Here is a 23,107-nt window from a genome sequence, read left to right as displayed (position 1 = left end):
TTTTTTCATTCATGAGGCAGCTTTTATAGATTTGCATTCATGGGGCTTTTCAGAGAAAACAATAACAATTTAAGTTGGTTTTTTTTTTCATTATTGCTGCCAGAAGCTGAAAGAAGGGAAAATAGCTCTCTATATTTAATGTAGGATACAGGGGAAATGAGGGGTATTGAAATGATGAGAAGGTTTGGGGACATCAAGAAGCCTTAAAAGACATCTACTGTTAATTTTTTTCATGCAGAACTTTTTTACAGATAATGCCTGTGCGAGAGAGATGGTTTAAATATGCAGATGTCTCTTCTCAAAGGCATTCAAATTGTTAGTTAATTAGTCAGCAGTAGGGATTGGCTCTTGTACTTTTTATACATATAAAAGTGGGAATGAAAGCTTTTTTTTTTTTTCTCTTTTACTCTTTCTGCTGCACAAAACAATAGATGTCAGCCTGCAAAACCAAGTGGCTGTTCCCTGTTTTTTGTACTTTCCTTCTACGTTGTGTTATTCCATCTTTCCATATGCAGAGATCCTTCTTTGCCTGGCATTAACTCTTGCACAGTTAATGTCAAACAACCTTTTCCCCTCCAAAGCAGCCTTCTGGGGGCATGCAAATGGAAAGCTTGCTCTGCTTTACTGCCCTTCACACTGCTGCCAACAGCTCACGCTCACTTTCAAAGGGGAGGTCTGTGAGTCACAGGGAGTTGGTGCCGGCGCTGGTGCTAGAGGGTTGCCTGGTTTGCTCAGGAGCATGCGGTAACGAGGAGACACAATGGACACGTCTGTCCTGCTGCTGCTGGAGCCTCAGCAGTGGCTGGACCTGGCCCTAGAGCTTGGCCACCTGGTGTCACCTACTCCGGGGAGACCCCACGTTTCTACCAGCCACATGGAAGGTAATGAAGGCACGTGTGGCTCCGTCCTGCCCTTCCCTGTTTTCTTCCAGGCTGTCGTGATGACCTGCAAATGGCACAGCCTCTCCCCTTCGAGCCCAGAGAGCCTGAGCAAAGGCATTTCTCCGGAGTGGGGCTGGAGCATGAATTCAGCTGGCTGCTAACTCCCTTGCGTGGGGGCCAGAGAGCTCGGTTGGGTGGCCTCGATGGCCTGAGCCGCTCACGTGCCGGGGGCAGCTGCTCTCTGCCCCTGCCGAGCCGGCAGGGATTGAGCCTGGAGCTGCAGGACGTCCCTGTGCCGGTGCTGGAAGCTGTGACTTTCCTACCCTTGTCCTTCTGACACCCTAGGCAGCTGCCTGCTTTGCCTTTGTGTAAAGTGACTTCCAGCAGCTTGGATCAAGCCTGGGTGAAGATCCTGTATGTTCAACGTTTCCAGGGGCCAGATCTGGTACCCTTCGGAAGCTCAGGCATCATTAGAAATAACCTCCTGGCCGCCAGCAAAGGAAAAACGCAGGCAGAAGACAGTAAAGCTTGAGAGTCAGTGTGGCGAGTTGAGAGATGTTGTGAGAAGGGATGCAGCGGTGAACGGGCATCCCAGTTCTGTGCAGAAGGGAGATGTTGCCATTTGAAGCCTGAGGGGCTGGAGCAGGATGTAGTAGCCCCGCTCACAGGCGCTTCTCAAACTTCCTGTTATTTGTTCTTCCACCTACATCTCCCTTCCTGGGTGTCGTGGTGTGTAAGTTGTACCACACGCACCCTCAGACTGAGTGGGACGGTTTCAGAGGTAATATCTAAGCAATAGCCTGGAAGGGCACTGAAAATACAGAAAACTCAGACCTGGGGTGTGTTTCTCACTGAGGGGGCGAGAGGAGGGTTTCGTTTACAACGGCCCCCGTTCCCTGACAGATGTATCTTATTTTTTGACTTAAGTGGTAATTGCACTTCTATGACTCAGTGCAAAGCACTGCTCTGGTTTTGATACTTTCTGTAGTTGAAAGCTCAACTAAAGGATATAAAAGGCAGCAGCTTCAATGACTAGACAGAAATAATACAAAGTTTTTGTCTTCAAGGAGTTTCTCCTTATGTGACAAATTTTTTTGTGTAAATTATAGAGGAAAGCCGAATCTAATGGATATGGGATCCCTGATGATCAAACCAGTGCAACGGGTGATGAAATATCCCTTGTTACTCTGTGAACTCTTGAATTCAACTCCTGCTTCTCACCCTGACCACAAGGCGCTACAAGACGCCCTTTTTGCTATGAAAAACATTAATGTGAACATCAATGAACTTAAAAGGAGGAAAGATTTAGGTAAGAAAAAGGCGCAGTATGTTCTTCTGCCTTCATAGGTTTGGGCTGGCAATTACAAGAGAGGTTTCAACTCCAGTCATATCACTACAACAGTTTTGACTGGTGCTACCCAAGTTGTGTAATATGCTGGGTTTCAAGAAGGTAACAGATGCCTTAATGTCACTTGTCCTCAGCCAGCTCTGTTATCTGACTGGTAACGCCAGAAATATGAAAACGATGAAAGAATTCATGTTATATCTGTGTTCATTGTCCATAATGCAGTTGCAAACACAGATAATAATTAAGATGCCATAATAGGAGTATTTCTTATAGACTTGCCATGTTGAAGCCCTAACTTCACTATTCCCAAGGCTTGCATTGATAACAGGTTTTTCATCATCTCAAGCATTTTCACACAAGATTACAACAAGTGACATCAAAATGTCTGCTCTCAAATGGTTTCATATTTGTGTGTCCACCCCTGTGAAAAGCCCTGCGAATACAGATTATTTGTGTTATGAAATTCTCTGTCTGCAGTGCTGAAGTATAAGAGGAATGACGATGACGAAACCCTTAAAGAAAAGTTTTCCCGACTGAATATCCACTCCATTAGCAAGAAATCCAAGAGGGTCACCAGCCACCTGAAAATACTGACGGGGGGAGAACCACAGGTACTTACTGATCCAACTGCAGATTTGCATTGACAGCTTCAGTTCTGCTTTTGCACTGGACATTTTTTAGAACATGTTGGAGATGGAGTTTGTGTTGTTGCTTTTTTTCTGCATCATTTATAAAGTCATTTTCTGACTGTCACAGAAGACAGGAAAGATATTTGTGATTGAAATAGAAAATAACGTAATGTGTTCTCCACCTTTTCCTTTTTTATCTAAGAGTTTCTCGAACTTCTAATCTTCAGCAGAGCGGAAGCGACTGGTAGTTTTGTGAAACTCAGCCTGAGATCAGCGTTTTGTGGATAGACTGGCAATAGTTATTGTCGGTGCTGAGAACGTGTTCAGGCCATCTTGCTCCGCATCATAATGTTCAGGTTCAGAACCCACCAAGGAAGATGAGCAATATTTCTGATTAGGAAAGGCCACGGGGTTTGCCTCTACATGTGTAAGGCCCTGGCACTGTCAAAACTACTAGAAGCAAAGAACCCCGTGATAAGTCAGATGGGTGTTGGGTGGCCAAAAATCAAACACTCCTTGATAATTTCGAGGTTGTAATTCAAAACCTATCAGGATAAACATTTTCAGGAAAGCTTAAATCTAAATCTCAAAGCAAATCAATTACAGCTGACCTTGAAAATGATATCCAGTGCACTTCACTGCATGAGATGGCTGATTATATAAGGTCACTTGCATTTCTAGATGTGACTTTACAAGATACGTGCCGTTTTTTCCTGTTTTTTTTTTTTATCAGTGGTTTCCCCCTTTCTCTGATGCAAACTAAATACCCACATTTATTTTTTTCTGTTCATTTATTTGTACAGTGGAAATTTTTGTATTCAGAATGGGATACCAGCAAGGCTATAAAATCAGAGAAAACCAGGGAATTAAATTTGATTAAGAGGAGATGTGGAGTTTGTTGGGTTTTTTTCTTTAGAAGCTTCTGGTTTATAGGTTTTTTTGTTTATTTTTTAATTAAGCTTAAAACATTTGAGAATCATTTTACAATCAGGATACATCTGTTAAAGATTCGTCCCTCTCTCCTGCTTAATTAGACTAAGAAAGTTCCCAATTCACATCTCTAAAACACTCTGTGACCCTTACAGCAAGACCACTGAAAACGAGACTTGAGATTTCTCAAATTCCTCAAATAAAAAGTAGGCAGAAATAAACCTATTTTCGGGTTTTTTTCAGCTAGCATAAAAAATTAGTACAAGCCTGTTTCCAGCTGCTGAGGTTTCCTAGCTGAAGAGCTGGCATTGCTCTAGAGGTAACAGCTCCACCTACAGCCTGCCTGGGGGAAAGCTCCCCATCACCCACAAATAAGCACCCAGGGAAGTAATGCCGTGACATAAAAATATCTTACAGTTTTCACCACTGTTTCCTCAAATGGAGCAAAAATATACAGAAAAATGAAGAGTTTTGTTGGCACACGTAGGTGTGCTTCTAATAAAGCAACTCCCTGCTTCCACAAGGATTAAAAATTAAATTCTCTGTCATGTTGCCCCATGCCTTTGATTTTTCTTGGATTGAAACGGGAGCTTGGGAGAATTAGGGGCCGATCTGTTCTGCTTTCAAAGGGAGGAGTTCAGGGAAGGTTTGGGATTTTTCCAGCAGCTCTCTGGATGTTTCTTTCATTAGCCAGGCTCTTTTGGTCTGCCAAAATAACAGTGCAAACATCTATTATAGGTGAAAGATCAAACTTTTAATAAGGAAGAAAAGTTGTTTCGAAGTTTAGAGAAGACTGTGAAATTGTGTGTGAAGAACATTTCACTCTCCTCACAACATCTACAGGTGGGTACAGGCCTTTTTGAAATCTGTGTCCACAAACCATGTTCATAGCCAGTTTAACACACATTTCTGCCACTGGTTAGGCAACACCAAATTATTTATAAGCAGGCCTGCCTACATGACAGTATTAAATAAATGAGCTGTGCTGCTGCTGCATTACTGATCCCACGGCAAAGAAATTTTGAAGCCCACACTTAAGCATTTTTCCCCTTACACAAGCAGGCTCTATGGAGACCCATGGGTGCAGTGCAGAAAAGAAGGTGCTGTCTGATGGCACAGTATGACTTGCAATCACTGTGTGAAGCCGTCATATGGGTCATGCACATCTGCTGCAGTGGAGCACCGACTGCTTCTCATGAAAAATAGAAGAACTGAGTTGCAGCCACATGAATTAAGATGTCCTAAAATACATATTTTGGATGTGAGGACTCCTTCCTTTATCCTGTTGCTAGGTTGTGTTGAGGGCTAGCATTAGATGTACGGAGTGCTCAAGTGCTGTGAGCGTCTTTGCTTTAATTCTCCTCTCCCAAGACGTGGGTTGGCTTGTAAATTGTCAACTTTTCCCTCTCATGGAAAGCTTGCCAACTTTGTAGATGGCATGAGGCCCTTCAAAGTGTAAGTGTGCCCAACCTGGACATGAAGGTTGTCTGAGAGGTAGGTAAGATCAATAGCCAGCTGGCCAGAGCTTATCGCAAACGCACCTGGTTTGGTTCAGCAAACGGGAAGGCCAGTGAGCTCAGCCGACAAGGGTTGTTGCCTGGAATGGTGTTGACAGTTCCTTATCCAAACAGATGCACACTTCGTTAGGATTAAAATTCAGAGTAAGTGAAATACACCACTGTAGTCCTACTTAGTCCTCCAAAAGAGGCCTTCGAGGCTGCGTGGGTCTTGAGGTGGCTTCTTGCTGAGGAGTAGCTAACTTCCAGTGAGACATTCATTAGGTTTTTTTTGGCTGAACATTAACAACTTGATTCTTAAATAGTTTACACTGAAAATAGACAAAACACAGGAAAATATTATCACAGTAAACAATCCCACAATGGCTGGAAACTGCACAGGTGTCAGAGATGGAAAATATTTCTGATTTCATCAGTATTATTGCAGCATCTGCATGAGTGAATGCAGTATATTAAAACAGATTGTAATACAGTTTCATCTTCCCACCATCTTCTCATTTAGGATTCTATACATCTGGCTACACAGAATATAATCGGGCTTCAGGAAATCTTGCAAGACAAAGATGATGGAGTCAACAACTGTTTGAAGAAACAGAACAACACTGCAAATCTCTGTGAAGACCTTGTAAGTTTATGCAATGTTCAGTGTTACACAGCTATCTGTATGTGTGAGAAAACAGGCGTATGTGAGGAAGACTAGGACAGAAAAGAGCAAAAAAACTTAAGAATCTGTTGGGAAAGATGAGAGGGTTTTTTGGTTGAGTTTCTGCAGGCAATGGGATAAAATTCAGTGTAAGTGCACTATGTTTTCCCTAGAAGAGCTAAAGAAAACTTATCAAGCTTAATTCCTGGGTTTAAACCAGAATCTTTGTGCTAAATTTGCATGTTTCACCTGAGCTTCAGACAAGAGCAGCAGATCTTTGCTCTACTACTTTTGTTACCAACACTTGCAGTTTTAGAGTGACTTTTGTGATCTTTGTTGTGATCGTCAACTATTAGCTCCTGGAATCATAGATCTGTGAAAATCTCAGCTTTATTACCTTTTCAAGTAAGTTACTGTCCTTCATATAGGGAAACCAAGAAAAATCTGAATATAGCCCATAGGAATTAAAAAACAATTAAAAAAAAAAAAGATAATAGTTTTTCAACTAGTCTCTTGCTTTCAGGGTCCAAATGAACTCTAATGCCTGGCTCTACTAAGATAGACTTAAAATGTCTCTTCAAAATGGGACAGACTGCTTCTTCAAATGGCTGCTCAAGCTGGAAAAATTCAGAGATGGAGGTTTTCTTATACTTTCCTAGGTCTGTGCTGACTAAAATATAGCCATTCAATCCTTTCCAAAACACTGAAAACAGAGTTTGCCAAGAAACAGAAGGATCTTTGACAGACCACATCCTCCCAGATAATGACAGGGAAGTAAGATGTTGTATTTCCTTTCCTTTGAAGTTCCTGCATTTGAAAAAAAAATCTCAAAAATTAATCTCCGTAATCAGAAAGATATTTTCAATGTCTTTACAATGAATGAGTGCATAAAGTACAGAAGAGTACCCCTCTATCATTGCAGTGGTGAGTGTGTCCAGCATGGAAGATGGCCCCATATTCAGAAACATCAAAGAAAAGCAGAAACAATTCCACAATAGATGAAACAGGAAAATTTTTTTCAGAAAAAAATTTGTAACTCCTATTGGCTTCTGACCGAGCTGTTCTGAAGGTCTATGTAATTAAAAAAAAAAAAAAATCATGTTTGTTTTAACTGTGGACATTGTTATTAACCATGTAAATTTCTGCTTATTATCTATTTATTTCTATGTCTTGGATTTACAAGATTGCAAGGATTCTCTATTGTATGTATAATTTTTTTTTTTAAATCTTTTTTCCTGACATTGCACAATGAGTAGATGTTCTCACTGAACAACCCATAGTTTTGTCACATGTTTTCCTGAAAGGGTATTATCAATGGAGATCTCAGCAATAGGCTCAGATTAATTTTTTTTTTCCTTTGTGCATTTGTCAGTAACGAATACCTTCCTCTCTCATTATTTTTTATGGAAAATTTTAGGGCAGAAGTCCACAATAGCCTTTTCTCTTCCAGAAATAAGGTCCAGCAGTTTGGAAAAATTGTTTTCTTAATGCGTCAAAAATTAGTTCACTAAACACAGCCCAGTTTTTCACGTGGAAATAAAGTAGAAACTATCTACCCTGTGTACATCATCTTGGCCTTGAGAGAGCAATTCTGGTGCTAAAAAGGATCTGTCCTCAACTATGGTGTGTTATGGAGGGTAGAGGGACAGCTGCTCTTTTATTCTCACACTCAACCCAACAACTTAATTCACATAGAACGTCCAAGAGCTTTAATATGATGATGAGTTTCACTCACTACAAGCCTGTGCTGTATTTGAACGAGTGACTTACAAAAATAAATTTTATTTCATGCAATATTAATCCCTTGAGACAATTAGAGACTAATGGAAAAGTCTGAGAAAGACTTTGGTTTTTTACCAGGTGTCTAATTTTGTTGATTACTAGAGATAAAACCAACAAGCATAACATAATTTAATCAAATCAAGTGATTGTTTGTGTTTGCTTAAACAGGAATTGAGTTACAGCTGTTTCCAGGGGGGAAAAAAAAAAAAAAAAGCAAGCAAGCAAGCTTTGATAGCATTCAAGACTGCAAGATTGCCATTTAACAAGACCTCATTGCCTCTAGACTGTATATTAGCACAGGCCTTCCGATTACGGAAATCCCAGTTTTGTTGGACCACTTGACCCATCCTTGCTCAGTTTTTCCTCAGTGGTAACACACTAAGGGCAGTACCGCGGGCTCCAAGGGACCCTTGCCTTTGCCAGACACTTGAAGCTGCAAAACTGTTACTTCTCCTTTGCAATGTTATGAAGGAGATTCTAACTCATGCTAGACCCCGCTTGAAGCTGCCTCTGAAGGCAATGCTTTGTGAAGAGTAATTAACAGATTGCTTGATAGGCTGCCATCAGGCTTAACCTGTTACTGGGTCTGAAGAACTGTATGAATAAAGTAGTAAGCAGGTCTGTTTTATACCTTTCCAGATGGCTCAGCTGGACAAGCTTGTTCTGGCTCCTCTCTCAGCACTACAAGCCTTGTTTTCGGGCCCACAGAAGCTCATCCAGAAGCGCTATGACAAGTTGTTGGACTACAACAGCTACCTTCAGAAGTCAACGGGAGAAGAGCTGGACCTAGCAAAGAAAGACTATGAGGCTTTAAACGCACAGTTAGTGGAAGAACTTCAGGTATTCAACAGAGCAGCCAAAAAGATTGTGTTGAACTGCCTGCATTGCTTCATCACCCTCCTCAGGAATATTATGTCTGCAGCACTTCAATCAAATTCTGCTGTGGTGGTGCCTGTTCCGGTAAGTACATTAGAAACAGGTGTAGCTCTGCCTTTATTTGTCTTTTTTCTTTCTGTATGATTTGGCTAGAGTTATGCAGGACACATACCTACAAGGTACACTGATTTTGTTTGCTCTGCTAAGCACAGTCAGGTTTAGGGTTGGTTTTTTCCTTGCAACCTCAGCAAAGGTTAAGTTCTGAGCTTAAGTTTTGTCAGGCCTGGACTTTTCAATCGAGAATGATCCTAATGCAGGTGTTCCAGCTGCTACAGTGATAGTAATGGCAAGAACATTACGCTCAGGCAAAAAGGAGGCAGCTGGTAGCGTTTTAGTCTTTGTTTCTTAGTGTCTGCCCCGACTAGCCCAGAAAACACAGCAAGAGAAATTGCAAGAAAGTGCATGAAGACTCCCATTGCTGCTAGACCTGCAGAGTCACAGATGACTGCAGGAGAGAAGCAGGTTAGGAGATTTGATGAAATAATTTCTGTGAAAAGCAAGTTGCTTTTAAAGCCAAATATGCTGCAGAAGCTCCTGCAGGCATGTCTATGCAGTAAGGAATAGCTTTGTCTATGTTGGCATTTTTAGAAAGTTCAAATCATTTCACTTACGTAGCCAAAAGTACCAAAGACACCTGTCTGACCTACACAGAAGGGCATCAGTTCCTCCATCCCAATCTACTCTTTTTGGGCACTGTGATTATTACCTGAAGATCAAAATTGAGAAATTATTCTCAGTTTGTGTGAAAATCCTACATTTTTGTTTTAGTTTTGCTGTACTTTTGCCTAGAGGACTTGAATCCCCCGAGAAACACAGCTGCAACAATGCCCTCCACACATCCAAATCCCCTCTTCTGAACCCGAGCAAGACTTAAGATAGGAAAAACATTGTAGTGAGGCAATTCTGGAGTATACCTTTCCATCAAGGCTTGAACACAGCACTTCATAGTCAGGGGAAGCTGAAAAATTAAGAAAGCAAGGTCAGGATCAAAACATAGAGCTGCGCTGTTTAATGGGAAAATGAAGGCTTTTCCTGCATGAAGAAACTGCATCCCTGTAATTTGACCATTTCATGTTTTGAAAGCTGTTGCATCGAGCGTTTTTCCTGTGAGGCTCTGCCTACAAAATTGCCGCCTTTTTCTTTTTTCTGTTTACATCAGCAAACACATTTGGGGTCAGGCACAGACCAAAAGCACTTATCCAGTGCCACAGACAGACTTCAGCTTGCCCAACAATTTTTAATCTGGTGGCAGCACCCAGTTGCACAAACACACAGCTGTAGGGTAAACTACTCCAAGCCTTACAGCACATTGGCCACTCTGATAGCTGCTGAGATGCACGTTTGCATCGGAAAGCAGGGGGCTCAGTAGCTTAAGTACAAGGCTGTTCATTTTCATCATTGTTTAGAATATTTTTAATGATTTAACTTAGATTAGTATGTCTCTTAAATCTAATAGCAATTATTAGAAACTTTCATTAAGCAATGACCTTTGTTTTCTCTCCAGCTCGTATTTAGCACACTATGGGCTCTGCAGAAAACAGCAGTAACTTGTCAGATTTCCTGACTCCTAGCATTCAGCCCATTAAACTAAATCTGCACTCTCAAATCTCCTTACCATTTTGTTCATGAGAACTAACCCACCTTTGTGTTTGCAGCTGTCTTCCTCAAGCATCTGTGAAGTGCAGAATCAGTTGATGGAGGAGGTTCACAAGCTGAATTTTGTAAAAGAAAACAGCAGTGCAACCTTTATTGAGAGAAAATTGAGCTTAGAAAAAAAGAAACCTGTCCCTTCTCCGGTGAGTACCATACACCCAAACTGCGTATGAAGCATCCTCTTTTGATAGCTTTTGAAACAAATCCATTTTTATGCCTCCTAGAGCTTTGGGCTTGGTCTCTTCACTGGGACTCTGAATAAGATTGTTGGAATGAAGCTGTTCCATTGACCAGTAACTTCTGAAGATTTTTCACTCTGTTTTCATGTTATTATCTTGAAAATCTGCTTGAAATTATCTCTGATTACCCTTAGGTCCTTAAGCACGTGTTAAGTCTAAGGTTGTATATGTAAATTTTGATTACTTCTTTTGTTAAATACTCTTCCAGTGCATCTTAGTCTTCTAATTCAGAACTTTTTTTTTTCCTCATCTTCAACTGTGGTTATGCGTACTGGCATTTACACACATACACACACACATACAACCCCACAGCAGTTTCAGAAAATCTACCAGGAAATCTGTGTCCACCTGGTTCCCAATCTTATCAGACATTTCTAGAGCTTTAAGGAGTCTAGTTTACAGTAAAATAAAAACTTGAGCACAGATGTACAGGAGAAGCTGAGGAAGCTGTAGGATTCCTTTTAATATCAGTAAGGCATACATGCTCTTGCTTCTGTGGTATGTTAAGATCACACTAAGGTACAGCATCTCCCTGCCTGCCCTCTAACCAAACTCTGAGTGAATATGCTTCCAGCAGTTAATAACACCTTGCCCTTATTTAGCGAGGTAATTTCACACAAAAAGCAGGCCATTTGGGTACCACTGATTTTTTTGCCTAATGCCTTGTCATGCAAGTTGTTATGCAAGCACACCTCAGCCAATTTTTGGATTATGCCTTTTTTGTGATATTACATAGGAATTCAAAGATCATTGCTACGGAAAAACAATTAAACAAGTGACAGTTCATGTATAAAATGCTGTCTCTTTGAGAGCAGAGGATGGACTAAGAGATCTTTAATTAGTGAAATTCCTACATTTCTTTAAAATCTGACCTTTATTGCTCATCTATTAATACACCAGTTGGACAGGTCCTTGCTGCATATGCAAAGGAGATTTGGTTACCTACAGCTGTGTAAGTAACTCCTTGATCTGTGTGTAAAAATGTAGGGCCATGCAGCATACACTGGGTTTTACGTGTCCATGTTGCTCTAGAAATGGCCTCAGTATTATTCCCAGTGAATAATTTTTTTTGCTTTTCAGCTCGAATCCCCACGTCAAACAGAAGGCCACAGGTCCAAGCTGTTGTCTACGTACAGCATAGAATTGCTATACCAAGCTAAGCGCAAGTGCAATGCCACACAGGAATTTGATATTGATTTACATGAAGGAGAACTGGTGGCTGTTGTGGAGCAAAAGGACCCCTTCGGAAGTACGAGCAGATGGCTTGTTGATGCAGGAAGTAAGTTCTCTGCACAAACATCCCAATAACAGCTTCCCTTTGGGATATTGATTTCTTTTCATTCTGGCCCCATCTGTTTGCCTCTGTCGTACTGACAGCTGCATAAAATGGTTGGGTTTGAAATGGTTTTAGCAGTATTTCGCTGTTTATGTTCCCTCTTTTTATTCTGGTGTCTAGTCCTTAAAGGGTATGTGTATTCCTCCTTCCTGAGGCCTTACAATCCAGCCAAAGCACAGAAGGACGTAGCAGAAAACGGCTTTGGTGATGATGATTTTGATAATATCAGCCTCTTTGTCTCTTCACGGCCCTCTACTGACAGCAGCACAAGAAGTCTGGGGCACAAGAAGAGTGACAGCAGCTCATCTCTTCACTTCTGTGAAAATCCCACAGTTAATGGCACAGTGACTGATGCTTTTCAGGATATGGATGATCAGCATGTAAGTGTGATACGTGCTGTGCTTGTCTTCTTGTTGTTCCTATTACAAATCTAGAATTATACTGCTTATAATTTAAATAGTTTCCTTTTACACCAGAAAAGACTGGCACTAATCTGTCAGTATGACATGGGAATTTGTTATCTTCTGTTCTTTGCCATTCTTAAATAGCTACAAGGTAGGAAAAGATAATCAGTTAAATTGTGAATCGCAGTCCTGTCTCGCAGAAAACACACCATTGCATTACCCCACTCCATGTACAATGCCTCAAGGTTCTCCTATGGAGCAGAAACCTGCAAAATAGCTCAGTTTGGGGGATTTTTCAATTTACCGTTGACAAGAAGGCTGTGGCAAGACTGATCAGCAAGGCACAGAATTAACCCACGTGCCACATTTGAGTACAGGAGCTTTAGGAAAGGTGATCCTCCGTGAGGAAACCTTGCTGGAAAATTTTCCGTCCAGTCCAAGGCCGCTTGGTGCGACAGAAACAAGCACTTGGTGTGAGCTGAAAACCTTACTAGTGTAGTAGCATGATGAGGTCTTGGAGCTTGGTTTGTTCTTCCCCATGCAGAATTCCCCAGATCCTTCAATTCTACTTTTTATTTTGGCCATCTTCATTGTAGTCTGTCTAACAATTGCAGACCATGTAGTTGCATACTGGTTCGTATATATTATCATACATGTTCTGTATACAGAATTTGTACTAATGCACAGTGACAGGGTAAGATGTGGCTACATTTCTGAATTCAGATTTTGGTTTTTGTGGCTTTCCTTTTTTAGACCTTTTATGCTGTTTACGCATTTCAAGCAAGAAATGATCAGGAACTCAGTCTTCAGGAGTACCAGAAGGTTAGGATACTTCGGTTTTCTGACCTGAGTGGCAATAAAGAATGGTGGCTAGCAGAAGCAAAAGGTCAGAAAGGATATGTACCATCTAATTATCTCGGGAAGATGACATACGCTTAGGAACAGAAAGGCCCATTGAGCCAGTTTCTCTGAAGTAGACAGAATAATCATCTATTACGGCTTGCAGCAAGCAAGGCAAACTCACAAGTGATTGACAGAAGCCATGGTATCTGGCACAGCACACAGATGATATTGAGAACCTCAATCCTCCAAAAGCCATCACCTTGTCAAGACCTGAGGGAGGAAACATTTAACAGGAAGACTGATTCTGATTAACATCCTGAAGAGCTTGCTTTTCTATTACCCCATAATTTTCTCTTTTGTCAAAGCGTCCTACGTCAAAAGTCAACCTACAAGTACAAATCACAGCTAAAATTATGTTTTTCTTCCATGGTATTTAGCAAATAATGTTCAAGATGAAGAGAATTAGCCTTGAAAAAGGACAAGTTCAATCTTCAGGGATGCTGTAGTTCAGGCTGAATTGTTCCTGAACTGCTATCTCAATGAACATAGACACATCTTAAAACTTGAGCTTTTTGGTTGTCTGTTTTTATCCTCAGCCACTTTTGTAATGAACCTTTTTTCTCAGTGGAGATTATTGGAATGGGAAAAGAAAAAGGGGGTTGTTTTTGTAGGAAATATTTCAAGTTAAAACATACCAAGTGTGGTGGTACCAGTGGCTGGTCCCAGGGAAGAAGGTATATTTAGTTAAATATGGAAATGGGGGGAGGGAAAGAGGGGGCACAAGAAACAGGTACTGTGAAATAAAGAAGTTATAATTTTCAGAGGAATTACACAACTACTTCATATGGTAAGAAACCATTTATAGCAATATGAAAGCGCCCCAGGTTTGAAATTCCATATATGTCTCCACACTAACTGCTTTAAAGTGCAAGATCTGTGTCGTGAAAAGAAACCTGTGTTATTAGACTTGGGAAATATAATAAGATTTTTAAAAAAAAAAAAAGGTCAAGCAGTGCCTTTCAATGAATATTTACTGCCTATCTGATTCCTTAGGTCAAATACAGGGATCATAATGTCTACTGAATAAGCTAGGACTTAAGATGCATCAAAACTTCTCTTCCAGAAAAAAAAAAAAAAATCATAATTCTCAAAGCGTCTGATTTTAGATGGACCAGTGAAGAATGTATCGATGAGCTGATTCACTGTTTGCAGAATTCAGAGTCAAAAGCCCTGTATTTTGCTAAAGTATCTTCACAATGGTCGAGGCTATTTTAACAAGTTAAGATAGTTCACATAGTATCCTCGATGAGCATAGAAAACAAAAAATCCCAAGGAAGGATCTGAATGTCAAGTAGTGCTTCTTTAGGTTCACTAACTACAGCAATCCTTAGGTCAGGCTGGTGCCCTACACTTGAGCTAGACTGGATAGTGATATAACAACATCTCGTTGCTATTACCATTGATAACTGAGTGTTCATTGCAAGTTATTTCAATACAGCAATGCCTAGGTCCTCTAGTGAGAAGTGAGGACCTTCTTGTGGTAAGCATTGAGAAAAGGATACAAAAAAGGGACTATGCCTGCAGCACGTAGTGTAATCGAAGGTAAACTCCTGTCACATGTTTTCTGTATTACTGTATAATTGCTTATTACTGACTGACCATTAAAATGACAACACTATTAAAATTAAGATGGGGGTGTTGCTGATCAAGGATATACAGAAATTGTTCTAAAGCTTTTCTGTAAGTTTCTACTTCTTATAGTTGCAGTGTGGGGTATGAAGTGTGAAGGTGAAATGATTCAAAACCCTTACCGAGATGTAATAGGAAATAACCTGTCAGCAAAGAAAGGATGAGAAAAATTAGGGCAGGCGATGCAAACAATAGTTTCTGCTACACTAATGAACCTAGTTTCATTTTCTTTAGTGTCCCAAATTTTCCTATTATTTTCCTAAAAAGGTAAAGAAAGTTCTCAGTCTTGCTCAGAAGATGAATGCAGTGGATCACAGAGTTGAGAACCTGAAGTTTGTGATGGATTAAATCATATGACAGAGAAACTTTTTGAGTTCTCTGAGATGGACATCCAGAAACTGGTATGTGAAACTCTGTATTCTACTGCAATCCAATGAGCAGTAATAATAGATAATGCATTGTTTTGCCTAACTGTACATCACCTCATGCACTTAAATCTTGCTGTTTCCATAGCAAACAAAAAAGGTTCTCATTCATTTTATTAATGGATGTAGCTGTTTTTACAGAAAACTTTGCCTTTAGTTAAATGAAGAAAATAAAGCTTTGGAGAAGGAGCATCAGCTTGGAAGAATGGACTGAAAGACTCTCCCCTACTAAGCTTGCACTGCTTTGGCTTTTGTATTTTAAGATTATGGGGAAGATGCACACAAGAAGCTTTTTGGTATGTCTTACAATTGGGAGTATTTTATTTGGAGATGATCTATACTTTGAAATAGTTGAAACAGTTTTAGAAATGACTGAGTCGTATGTATTAATAGGTTTAATACAGTCATGTAAGTACAGTGATGAAGTTTTGTATTTCAGACAGTGAAATTACTTAAGGGCAAGAGTCAGGAAAAAAAGATTTCTGAAGTCTTAGCTCTGAGAACTCAGCTTGAGTCATAGGGAGAGCTCTGATTTTGAGTGTTAGGTACATTCCCCATGAAAAATCAGGCTCTGTGAAGGTGTCTCAAAGCGTACTCAAATGCTGCTCTCCAAAATATTCACTAGGTATCCTGAAGTAACAAGGAATGAAGGATGAAATATACTGGAGCTGGCCACCTAAATTTCACTGAACTTCTGTGGGACTTGGGAACTCCTAGTAGGCCATATGAAATCCCAGTGTAGGGTTAGGACCCAGAATAGTTTTTATATTGTGGGATAATTTATATGGCTTCATTATGGCCTCGTAACTTGGGATCCAGAAAAAGTATGTTATAGGTACCCAGGTGGATTAGTTTACTTCATTTCAGAAATTCAAAGTTTTAGCTGTTATCATTTGATATTACAGATATATTGCAAAGTTTTATTTTTGTTTAAAACAGATGAATGAAAAACTAAAATTGCAAAAAATTAAAGAGACGCTCTTTGAATCTAAAGCCTTCCTACATTAAGGAGATTTACAGCAATTCATATTAGACTTGCTCAGACACATTTTTGTTAAGATAGTGCTTTAAATACTAGAAACTGAGCTATGTTAGGGCTCCAGAAATCCCTAAGAATATGCAATGTTTTTGCAGCTGTTTCCTTAATGTAGAGAAGGTTACAGTATTCTAAGACACTTACTAACGACGACACTTATTCTGATTTATTTTGATTGAAGCAGGGACAGGCTGCAGTTTAATGGACTGATCTTGCATTTATTCAGATGTTTTACTTACTTGAACCGTTGTGACAATAAGCATGTACAAGTACTTCCAAGATTGGGTCCACTCAAACTGAAGTGTTTCTCCATTCAGGGAATATTTTTAAGTGTTGCCATTGATAACCTGGAAGCCGGAAAATGTCCAAGCCAATGAACAGCACAGAGTCTCTGGCTCTGAGCTCTGGCACCTGTGTGCTTCACCATCTTCCCTCTGCTTGGACGTTGCTCGTGAACATTAAGGATTCATCTTTTCAATGCAAACACAGATTGAAGAATTATTCCTTCTGACTTTTCATCTTAGGAAGCTTCACTGAGTAATTACCTGCTTCAAACGCTAAAGTATACTTTTGCTGTCATTTAAAGATAGCTTGTAAAAATGCAGATATGTGAAGTGGACCTAACACCTGCAACAGGAAACACAGCCATGACAATCCTTGTGCCTGTGGATCTATTACTGACAATTCCTCTTACAATATTGTTTGTTCAGAAATGGTGAAAACAATCTTCTTTTAAATTATTGTAATAATAAAAAACTATTTTTGTAAAGATATGTTTCTTCTTTTTTTTAAACAAGACTTTTTCCAGAAGCAAAGAGCTTTTTATGCTATCCAAGATCTGCCTTCTGTTGTGAACTTAAAAAGCATCACTGCAAAATTAGCAGAGCAAATAGTTGCCTCAGATAAAATGCTGCATTTCTAGTACGCATCCTAGCTTACCTATCAGTATACTAGAACTCATCAAACACTATCAAAATACTGAGCAAGCTTCAAAATACACTTCAAGTTTCCAAATGTCAGCTTAGTTCTGTTCTCTTCTAGCTGCTCCCGAGGTCGTGACCTTTATTTACTGCTGTGTCCAGCCAGAGGTCTGTCATGGGTTATAATAAGTAAAAACTTGTGTTACTAAAATAAGTTACAGAACTTTGTCTTAGATCTTTCCTCTTAGACCAGGTATCACCACAGCATGCCCTAGCCCGGCCAGAAGGAGCACTCATGGAACCAGAGTAATCTATTGTTTCACATTACTGAGGCTATCAGAATTTGGCCATCTATGAACAAACATCATATTAAAGTGGAAGTAAACTATTACCATACAAATTTATAAAATGGATAAGGAAAGTCAAGTAGCTATTTTTACAGTAAATCACAGAGCAATTTGCTTTGGGGAGAGAAAAATCACAGGACTATTTTCCAGTTATTTTTTCTAAATATGAGGTATGCTTCTCAAATTCAGAGAGGCCTTCCTTATTTCTGCCCTACACTAGATTCCTCAACCTGACGTGCAAATTCAGTCAAAAAATCCTGTAGAACAGACTCCTTTCCTGAAAATACAGTTGTTAATTCCATCCTAACTATAACTTCAAAGCAGAAAGCAACTGTTCCCTTCAATCTACTCTGTTTTTCAGCAGCGCCTATCTTACATATTCAAGCTAAACACTTGATTTAAAAGACCAGGTCTATGCTATAAATCCTTCCTGATATAATACTTCAAAGAATCACAATCCTAACTGACATTTTTATACCAACAGAAGGAGACTTTATATTTCATTTACGAAGCCAGGAAAGTTACAGTGGAAGAAAGTCTTTTGCTGATACAAATTGCAGCTCTATTGCAGATTTTGCTAATACAGTGATATCGGCAAGTCCAGCTACTCTCGGCCTTATTAGAGGGAAAAGACAGGCATGCATAAAAGGTATAGCATAAGTCATTTTATTCTAAATTAATAGGAGATAGATAACCTACAGGCAACCCATGCCAGAGTTATAGATGGAAAAACATCAGGATACACTTGAACTGGGTCTCAGAGGTATTTTACGTAGCACTAGCTACCACAATTTAAAAACAAAGATCCATTTTTTCTGTCTTTGTTCATCACATATGTGGTACCTAAAGTAATCTGCACAGTTTGGATGTGAACTCTCGCAAGCAAAACTATATGTATATTCAGAGGCAAGACAGAGGCAGCTAACATCTTGAACGTAGGAGCACTCCAGCCATTAAAAGAATCTATCTTCACACTCTATTTCATAGCATAGGCAACCTTCTTCTGATTAACATTTAGGAAGAAAATATTGTCTTCTGTTTGCTCATGGAAACTGCTTCAGTGTCTTTTCCTACTATACCACCATTAAAAACCTTCTGTGCTAGAGGAAAAAGGATGGGCTGATCGAAAAGCAATAGAAGTTCTGGATTCCTCCTCCTCATGCTGTTATTTTCAAATCCCTCTGGAAGCCACAGGCACTACAAAGACAAAGCCTTTCTTTTTTCCATCCACAGGAAATAATAGTTGAAAAAGTATGCAAATTCTCCAGGTAGCTAAGGCAATACTGAGTAAATGAAACTATTCCTTTGGATGTCTAAGGAACCTCAGCCTAAAGCTTAATTGTGGAGAAGGGAAAAGATGTAAAGCTGCATGTATCAGCTTTACACATACTTAAAATACAGGATGGCCAAGAAAGGCTGTAGCTTTCACCTAACCACAAAAGTCTGTGTGGTGGGTTAGCCTTGGCTGGAAACCAGGTGCCCACCAAAGCCACTCTATCACTCCCCTCCTCAGCTGGACACAGGGAGAAAATAAGATGGAAGGCTCATGGGTCGAGATAAGGACAGGGAGAGATCATTCACCAACTACCATCACAGGCAAAATAGACTCAACTTGGTATGGGTAATTTATTACAAATCAACCAGAGTAGGATGATGAGAAATAAAACCAAACCTTAAAACACCTTCCCCCCACCCTTCCCTTCTTCCCGGGCACAGCTTCACCCCCAAATTCTCTACCTCCTCCCCTCTAGCAGCGCAGGGCGATGGGGAATGGGGGTTGGGGTCAGTTCATCACACCTTGTCTCTGCTGCTCCTTCCTCTTCAGGGGGAGGACTCCTCACTCTTCCCCTGCTCCACCGCAGGGTCCCTCCCACAGGAGACAGTCCTCCACAAACTTTTCCAACGTGAGCCCTTCCCAAAGGCTACAGTTCTTCACAGACTGCTCCAGCGTGGGTCCCCCACAGGGTCACAAGTCCTGCCAGAAAACCTGCTCCAGAGTGGGCTCCTCTCTCCATGGGTCTGCAGGTCCTGCCAGGAGCCTGCTCCAGCACGGGCTTCCCATGGGGTCACAGCCTCCTTCAGGCATCCACCTGCTCCAGCGTGGGGTCCTCCCTGGGCTGCAGGTGGATATCTGCCCCACCGTGGACCTCCCTGGACCGCAGGGGGACAGCCTGCCTCACCATGGTCTTCCCCACGGGCTGCAGGGGAATCTCCGCTCTGGCACCTGGAGCATCTCCTCCCCCTCCTTCTTCACTGACCTTGGTGTCTGCAGGGTTGTTTCTCTTACATGTTCTCACTCCTCTCTCCTCCAGCTGCCATTGTGCCTGCACAGCAACTTTTCCACCTTCTTAAATATGTTATCACAGAGGCGCTACCATCATCACCGATTGGCTCGGCCTTGGCCAGCAGTGGGTCTGACATGGAGCCAGCTGGCATTGGCTCTATGGGACATGTGGGAAGCTTCTAGCAGCTTCTCACAGAAGCCACCCCTGTAGCTTCCCTGCTCCTAAAACCTTGCCATGCAAACCCAATACAGTCTGAGACGTTTTCACATTTAGAGATGCTCCCCTCATCACAGAAGGAATGGAGAGAGGATTGCTGAGTGCTGGTCACAGACAGCAAGATTCAAGATCTTTTTCCAGTGCTCATCCTGAGCCAGTTCTTGAGAGCTGAACAAAACCCAGAGCGGCCGGGACGAAGAGAGGGAGCACAAGCTGTGAAGAACAGCTCAGAGGTATGAGCAGGGAGCTGGAAGACCTGATACTTTCTCAACTACCTGTCTTAGTGGTGGTGGTAAAACATTAAGTGTAACCTGCACGTGGTTGGGACAGGTGTGAAGGAGTGTAACAGAATCTGCCAGGATACGTGAAAATAGCTGAAGGGAGGCTTGTGGGTGTAACAGCTAGGTCTAGTTAGGAAAAAGCCATGAATGCCTCTGCAGGAAGCTCCCGAGAGGCAGTCACAGTGCCTACAAACTCCTTTGTAAGGGCAACTGGGTTAAGTGCAAGACCATGCTGGGGCTGGAGAGGGCTTATGTTCTGCAAAATGAAGAGACAAGCTGATCCCACCCAAGTCCCTGGAAGTGTGAATTTAACGTATTCAGCTTGAACAATACCCCCACACAGAGACAAATTCCTCTTCCTCACCCCACACTCCCTGCTTCAAGTTCATAGTATTATTAACAGTTAGGCAGAGGACTCAAGATGCTGCTAGGATACAAGTCACCTTGGACACTGCTGCTGTCTGGATGTAACTCTGCCCTGGCACAGCCTCTTGCAATAATCCTGTGGCATCCACTTCATTTGCTCCTGGAACTGCGACACTAAATGTAAACACAGATATGACAGTTCCTGTGAAAGCTGTGTGGAATACGTCACTCAGTGTAACAAGAAAACTTTTCTTATGCAGGGTTAAAACCCCAGGTTTTTTCATTATTCTTTATGAAAGCAAAATATGAACCCTCATTTTCACAAAGGGCTAAAGGAAAATATTCAGATCTCTAAGCAATCTTTTCTGTTTGAATATTTATGCTACTACAAATATTTCTGACCTATTTTAACAGATAACATACTTTATATCACTATTTCAGATACTTGCAAATGCACAAAAGAACCGCGGGGGGGGAAGGAAGTCAGTGAGTTGAGGAGAAAGGAAGAAGGTTTCTGAATACCTCTGACCCCTGCCCAAATCAAACAAATCCTTTGTCCCATAAATGCTATATGGGAGGGACAGTGGCATATCAGGATCCCTGTTCCAGGTTACATGGATCCTAATACTTGGCCTCCCAAGTTCCAAACTCTGGCCCTTGCGCCTTCAGACACTGTTGGCAGGCTAGCCAACCAGAAACCCAAGCAGAGAGCTTGCCACGGGTCTTATATTAATACGAATCCAACACTGTGCAACATCAGAACTGGTGTGGTGGTTTGTAGTTTTCCCTCTGTCTAATTACAACTCCAGGGATAAAACAGGTACCATAATACAGCTGGGTAGGGTCTGTGTCCTAGCATTTCTTTGTGAGTATGTTTTTGCAGCCAAGAGATCAAAATCAACTTTCTATAAGCTTAAGACTCTTCTAAAACTCCAACATGCCCTGGCCCTTCTCTCTAAATTGCATCTTGAAATCCAACCCTTCTCCCCAGGCTTAAACCCATCTACATACAAGCCTTGAAAGACCCAACACCAATATCCACTTAGAATAAATTCTGTAATACTTGCCAGTAAATTCAAATACAGGGTCTTCCAGCAGATTGGGGAAAGCATACGTGAGCAGAGTCTTCCCTCTGAAATACAAATCACTGAGGGGAAGGGGAAAGAAATGGAACTTTTAGAATACAAGCAATTCATTTGCTACTTTGAGTATCATGAAAGAAGACGTGCACTTGTATGCATCTACTTTTGTTTCTATCTCCTACAGAAATTGCTAGAAAAGGTTTTCCAACTGATTCAAAACTCTGTAATAGATATATTTTTAAAAAAAGCAACAAACCCCTCCCTCCATTAGAAACTACCCCACAGCGCTAGAAAAGGGTTTTTATCTACCAACACTGTCACTAACTACTAAAGAGATTTCTGCCTTTGCTACTTCCTTGTATAAGAAAGCAATAATTTTAAATGATAATCATACACGCTATGGTAGAACAGTTAAGAGACTAGAGGCTTAATTTTCCAAGATAAGTTGGCAAGCAATACTACTTTGACACATGCAAGGCTTGTGAATTTTATAGCAATACTTAACAGCATGGAATACTTAGGTCATCAAAAACTCTTACATGTTTCAGGTGTGCCAGAAAAGAAGCTAACTTACTGACACCTAAGACAACTCCCTTCATTTTCTTCTATTTTTCCCTCTCTCACATCATCAAAACAATGCGGTTCAATCAGACTGTGCTTTTAATTAAAATATACACTGCTTACCACTTATTTTCCATTCATATTCAACAGGACAATATTAAGGGTCTTTACAGATTAAGAAAGCTTGAAAACTGTTTTGGCACTTTTCCACCCTTTTTACAGGTTAGGGACCATTTATCTTCTGCCAATGTTCTTTTCTCCTCCCTCAGAGAATTACACCACCACCACCACGATGACCCATGAAGTTTCTCACTGTAGATAGAGTTAATTGTCTTCCTAGTAGCTGGTATAATGCTATGTTTTGAGTTCAGTATGAGAAAAACATTGATAACACTGATGTTTTCAGTCGTTGCTAAGTAGTGTTTAGTCTAAAGTCAAGGATTTTTCAGCTTCTCATGCCCAGCCAGTGAGAAAGCTGGAGGAGCACAAGAAGTTGGCACAGGACACATCCAGGGCAGCTGACCCAAACTGGCCAATGGGGTATTCCATACCATGGGACGTCCCATCTAGTATAGGAACTGGGGGGAGTGGGGGCGGGGGGAATCACCGCTCGGAGACTGGCTGGGTGTTGATCGGCAGGTGGTGAGCAATTGCACTGAGCATCATTTGTATATTCCAATCCTTTTATTATTACTGCTGTCATTTTATTAGTGTTACAGTTATTAGTTTCTTTTTTTTTTGTTCTGTTAAACTGTTCT

The 23,107-nt window shown here is 41.0% G+C and overlaps 1 protein-coding gene across 1 annotated transcript; it reads left to right on the top strand.

The window, feature by feature from the left end:
* Positions 1-760: 760 nt before the first annotated feature.
* Positions 761-20,025, top strand: LOC104325530 (rho guanine nucleotide exchange factor 38). Its single transcript, XM_069803492.1, has 10 exons — positions 761-894; positions 1,991-2,190; positions 2,707-2,840; positions 5,808-5,930; positions 8,370-8,690; positions 10,322-10,462; positions 11,639-11,837; positions 12,015-12,274; positions 13,052-13,184; positions 19,871-20,025. The coding sequence occupies exons 1-10, from the start codon at positions 761-763 to the stop codon at positions 20,023-20,025; spliced, it is 1,800 nt and encodes a 599-aa protein (XP_069659593.1).
* The last annotated feature ends 3,082 nt before the right edge of the window (positions 20,026-23,107 follow it).

Source organism: Haliaeetus albicilla, chromosome 1, assembly GCF_947461875.1.
Source record: "Haliaeetus albicilla chromosome 1, bHalAlb1.1, whole genome shotgun sequence".
In the NCBI taxonomy this organism is placed as follows: domain Eukaryota; kingdom Metazoa; phylum Chordata; class Aves; order Accipitriformes; family Accipitridae; genus Haliaeetus; species Haliaeetus albicilla.
This window is presented reverse-complemented; position numbering and strand designations above follow the sequence as displayed.

Coding starts and splice junctions, on each gene's coding strand:
- LOC104325530 (XM_069803492.1), top strand. CDS start 761: ATGGACACGTCTGTCCTGCTGCTGCTGGAGCCTCAGCAGTGGCTGGAC. Junction 2,841..5,807: donor TGACGGGGGGAGAACCACAG/GTACTTACTGAT, acceptor CTTCTCATTTAG/GATTCTATACATCTGGCTAC. Junction 8,691..10,321: donor CTGTGGTGGTGCCTGTTCCG/GTAAGTACATTA, acceptor TTGTGTTTGCAG/CTGTCTTCCTCAAGCATCTG.